Here is a 4,950-nt window from a genome sequence, read left to right on the forward strand (position 1 = left end):
TCGTATCATACACAAAGCCACAGAGAGGCGAGACTCCACTCCCTCCATTAACCCTGGCACAAACAAACACATGACTGGTATTGATGGCATGTGAAATTACAAGCCTGGCAGCCATTGTGATATGCACGGATTCAGTGAACAGAAAGTACATGTGACTTTTTTCTTGAGTCACACTATGACTGACAACACTAAATTATAAAAATACAGAATACACTTCAGACTTTGCTCTTATTGTAAAGATATTAAGTTATATTATTTTTTTTTTTTTTTTTTTTTTTACACAGCTTGTTTGTGCTATCGGCCATTTATATACAGTTTTAGAGCATTTTATATTTGTTTCTTAAGATCAACTTCAGATCCCATGTTGGATTTAATTTGTATATTTTGCTTTTTGTTGGTTTTTCCTTTAGCATTACATGTTAACATTTTCAAGTTGTGCTGAGCACATTAGGTGACACGCCATGCTCAAAAAACACTAAAGAGGCAATGAATCAGCTGAAAACAAAGACGTTTTAACTCTTCTTTTATCAGGCAAAGTACTGGATATCATTAATCTTTGAAAAGTAATTAAGATCCAAGAATGTATTTAAGCACTACTCTCTGGAGCTGCTTCATGTACAATTACGGGCATTAAGTGCCCTGGGCAATTTAATGTGTACACTCTGTAATAGGCTACTGCTGAATATCACTACTTTGAAGCTTTTCTAGGTGAAATCACCCATTTTCGAGTTTTGTTTTTACAGAATTCAACTTTTCTTGACACTGTTTTATAGTGGAGGTGGGCCACCTCTGCATACTTTTATTAAATAAAACATTAATTTTCAGGAAGGCGCGCAGAGGTTCTGTTTCACCCTGCAAATAACACATTTATATGTATTTAATAGGTGTGGCTGTTATTTAGGCCGTCAACTAAATGGACCACAAGACGAGACGCCTCAGGATCTGGGTGGCTTACCACTTCTGCTAAAAGAATTGGATGATATGGACAACAATTTTGATCATAGTACATGTAATTTTATGCCAAGATATCAATATTTATGATAAATCAAGGCACTTCATCACATTGATGAAAAATATATAAAAATCAAGTATTGCCATAGACGGCTCCTTCCTATTGCTTTGCAGCATTGTGTACAACAGCCTAAAACACCCTGAGAAGTTAGAGACAGAGCAGCATAAACGGTGCCTCATGGTACATACCGTAATTTCGCCTGACCTAACTTTCTCAAATGATGCACAACTTCCAACCTTACATATATTCTGTACTGGTGTAGCTAAATGTTACTGCATGAGAATTTTATGAGCATCACATTTGGTGATGAAGAACAAACTGAGCTACATGGATTATAAATCACAAGAGCCAATATCCTGTGAAGGTTCGCGGATAACAAACTACCTTTATACATACAGCTAATTGTACTGAGACATGTTTTCTGGTTCCTTCTTAGCTACATGGTAAGCTATTTGAGTTGTTAAGCACATCAGGCACCACACAAACAGGTGTCCAATTACCTAAGTGCAACCATAATCAGTTCCATCATAAAATGTATACCTTTTGCTGGCTGCCTAGGAAGAACAGCCAGCTGAGCTGCTCCCTCCATTCTATTCTTACCTGACCATGACACATAACATAACAGCTCCCGGTGCCACAAGAGCTGGTAGCTGCAGCTTCCTGGCTACGGATGGCTGTCTCACATTATCTGCGTGAAAGCCTACACTTCTGTCAGGCTGATGGGGTACGTGGAAAACCAGTCACCAATAAACCAGAAGCTCCAGCAGGCGATTGACACCACCGTTGAAAAATCTAATTAAATAAAATAAAAGGTATAACATAATCAGCGTGTTCTTCCCTACTGTGAAGCTATATTTAAGTAGAGCTGCAACAACGACTGCTTTCATTTTTGATTAGTCTATCGATTATTTTCGTTTACTCAATAAAATGTCAGCCAATATTGAAAAACGTCCATCACACATTCTCAGAACCCAAGGTGACATATTTAAATGTCTTGTTTGGTTCCACCAACAGTCAGAAATCCCAAAGATATTCAACTTACGATATCAAACATCACGTTTGAGAATCTAAAACCTGGGAATTTTTGACGGTTTTATTTAAAAACTACTCAACCGATTATCTAAATTGTTTGAGGTTTTAGCTGTATATTCAAGTCTAACATGACCTAATGCATACTATATGTCAAGGCTTTGGTGCCCACCACCCATTTTACTTTGTGACAAGACGGTCAGTCTCTTATCTCACAAATTAGGACAACAGACCCACTATCTAGGTTGAGAAACCTATTCAATGTCTGCTACGCTGTACACACTATTAGTGCTTTTTTATTTCTATGCTTGTACGCAGTGCTGAATGATACATCCTTTTTATATTGAAATTTCGAAAAAGAGCCATTTCAAAGTCGCAAGGGATGCAATTTAAATTATAACATAACTGACGGTGTCTTAACAAGCTGTAGGAAGTGAAAGTTTAAACTGGCTGCTGTTGACGCAATTAGATATTTACTATATGTGCAGATTTTAAGGCTTCATTCTCATTCACTTAGGACAAGATATGCAGAGATGAATGCAACCGTCTGACACTGAGGAGCACAAACCGCTATCGGGCTTACATATTTTATGCTTATAGCCCGGTAATCAAATTAAATAGTACTAAGTGAACTGAAATCAGGTCTCAGTTTCTTATGTGGCTCTGCAATTGAGGCAAAAGTAACCATGTTAGAGAAATAAAGGCCTGAGGTCTGTTGGAGGGCACAAGGGGAAAAAAAAAGTTAATCCCATCTTAATATCACTAAAGGCATATTCAAAAATGTAAAACTATTGTTTTTCGAAATGCCTTTCTGTAATTAAATTCTAGTTATCTGGCTGGAGGTAATACGTCGTGTTGTGTAGCCTGTGCATCGACCGAGTCGTGCAGGGTGTTTTTCTCGCCAGTATGCGATGCAGCTATACGTCATTCATTTAGGCTGCCAGCCTTTCGGTGGCCTGCAGAGAGAAGATGGCTCTAATCACTAATCACTTGCTGCAACACAGGAAAAACATCCCGCAGCACCCCTTCCTGACACGAAGGCTCGTCCGAGATGCAGGCGCGGCTGCCCGTCCTCCACACATGCAACAAGCCCTCGACACCTTTTCCTCTGCATCATCGTGAATGCAGCACAAATGCAAAACGCTCCGTCTCTTTACTGAGATGACCTAGATGTGTATTATGCAAACCCCCGTGGTGAGTTGAACCGGCGGGGGGAAAACGACTCGGAGCGACTAACCGGCCGCCACCGAGCACAGAAAGCTTTGTATTAACCGGGAAAAAAATAATAAACATGCAACAATAAAGCCTTTGTAGATGGATAAAGCTTTGGTCTAAATATAGATGTCGTGTCACCGTCTCCCTATGGCCGCGTACACACAGGATGGGGGATACCCTGCAATGCACTACTAACGCTGATGCCGAGGAACATTCGCTGCACTAATGTAAATGCATCATAGTTTAACGCTACCGAAAATGACGGTAATTTGTCGTGCACAAATATTAGTTCAAACCCTACATGTGACTGTTCTACAAGGCAGAAAGCACTACTTTCACATTCTCTTGCAAGTAACACCAACCTCCACATTATGACCTTACCAATCGATTAAATATCACACAAAAAATAAATAAGCAGAATGTGATGGATAAATTAACTTTGCACCAACAGTGAAACATTTCTCGATATTGGACAGCATTACGCACCACACCGTGATATCTCGGCGAGTCTTCCTGCAAAGAAACAGAACAAAAAAGTACAATTGTAGCCATAATTGTTCAGCAAATCTCAGTGTCTCGCTGAAGTCACTAGAAAGTCAAATTTAGCAGGTTTATAATGCTCTGATGCAAGAAAAGCTAGTGTTGGGTATCAATTAACAAGAATCCCGACAAAAACAACATACTTATCAAGACAGAAAAGCTAGCTGAGCCGCTAGTTCAGCTACATCGTCAGCTAGCAAAATAGCATTCATAAAAAGCTCAAAGTGGCAATACTCACGTCACTATCGACTTCGATATCATCGTTATCACTCATTCTTCGATACAATAGTCTAGTTTAAAGGGACGGGTGGCTAAAAAAACAACATGAATCAGTTTAGCACCGAGCGGCGCTCCAACAGACTGCTAAACGCTCACGTTCTGTTTGGACAGAACCGAGAGGACTCTACCTCCTCCACGTGACGACACTACACATACATACACACACACACACACACACACACACACACACAGATACCGCAGCACAGCACGCACGCGCAACACCCCCAGGGGCGTGTGGGAAATGTAGTTGCTCCGACTGTTTTCCCCGGTATGATTATAAAAAAAAACTGACTTTGTCGAAGGATTTTTAATGTAGATTAATTTTAAAAGAAACATCTGTTAAGCGATTAAGGTATAAATACTATTGAGTTCCTTGAATATTATTAAAAGACAAAGCAATGTTTAATGGTTAACTACAATACCCACGAGTCATTTAGCTCGCTTGCGACGTCACAGCGTCTTTTCCCTTCAGAAGCATTATGGGAATTGTAGTTGGAGTCAAAGTTGCATGTCAGATGAGCTAAATATGGCCATGGCTGAGACACGTGGATTGTAAGATTACCCTCAAGAAAAACACCACACATGCACACACGTACGCACGCACACACAGGTCCTCGGACGGCAGTCAGACCATAGATATAGAACATACTATAGTGTCTATATCTATGAGTCAGACAACATAAGATAATGTAATGTGGTCTCTGTCACCATCACCCACCATTTACAACATCCTGTGCAATTATATTTATACTATAGGGCCTATATTTCCCTTATTCTCTTTAATGCTACACACCATGTGTCTATTACAAATATCCTGTGCTATTATATATCATAGAAGTAGGCTATGTTTATAAGTAGAAGTTGTGTATATATAG

At 39.7% G+C, this 4,950-nt stretch overlaps 1 protein-coding gene across 7 annotated transcripts in view; it reads right to left on the minus strand.

The window, feature by feature from the left end:
* max (myc associated factor X) overlaps window positions 1-4,239 on the minus strand; it is an 18,417-nt gene extending 14,178 nt beyond the window's left edge. For 3 of the 7 annotated variants that reach the window (XM_028604515.1, XM_028604514.1, XM_028604512.1), the window contains exons 1-2: window positions 4,035-4,239; window positions 3,743-3,769 (exon numbers count right to left, since the gene is read on the minus strand). In XM_028604515.1, the coding sequence (XP_028460316.1) occupies window positions 3,743-3,769; window positions 4,035-4,070 (63 nt within the window). In that variant the 5' untranslated portion in view covers window positions 4,071-4,239. The remainder of the gene's footprint in view (window positions 1-3,742; window positions 3,770-4,034) is intronic. The other 4 variants (XM_028604517.1, XM_028604516.1, XM_028604513.1 and 1 more) reach the window with 2 other exon arrangements.
* Window positions 4,240-4,950: the final 711 nt, after the last annotated feature.

The sequence above is a fragment of the Perca flavescens genome, chromosome 18 (genome assembly GCF_004354835.1).
Source record: "Perca flavescens isolate YP-PL-M2 chromosome 18, PFLA_1.0, whole genome shotgun sequence".
Lineage (NCBI taxonomy): Eukaryota > Metazoa > Chordata > Actinopteri > Perciformes > Percidae > Perca > Perca flavescens.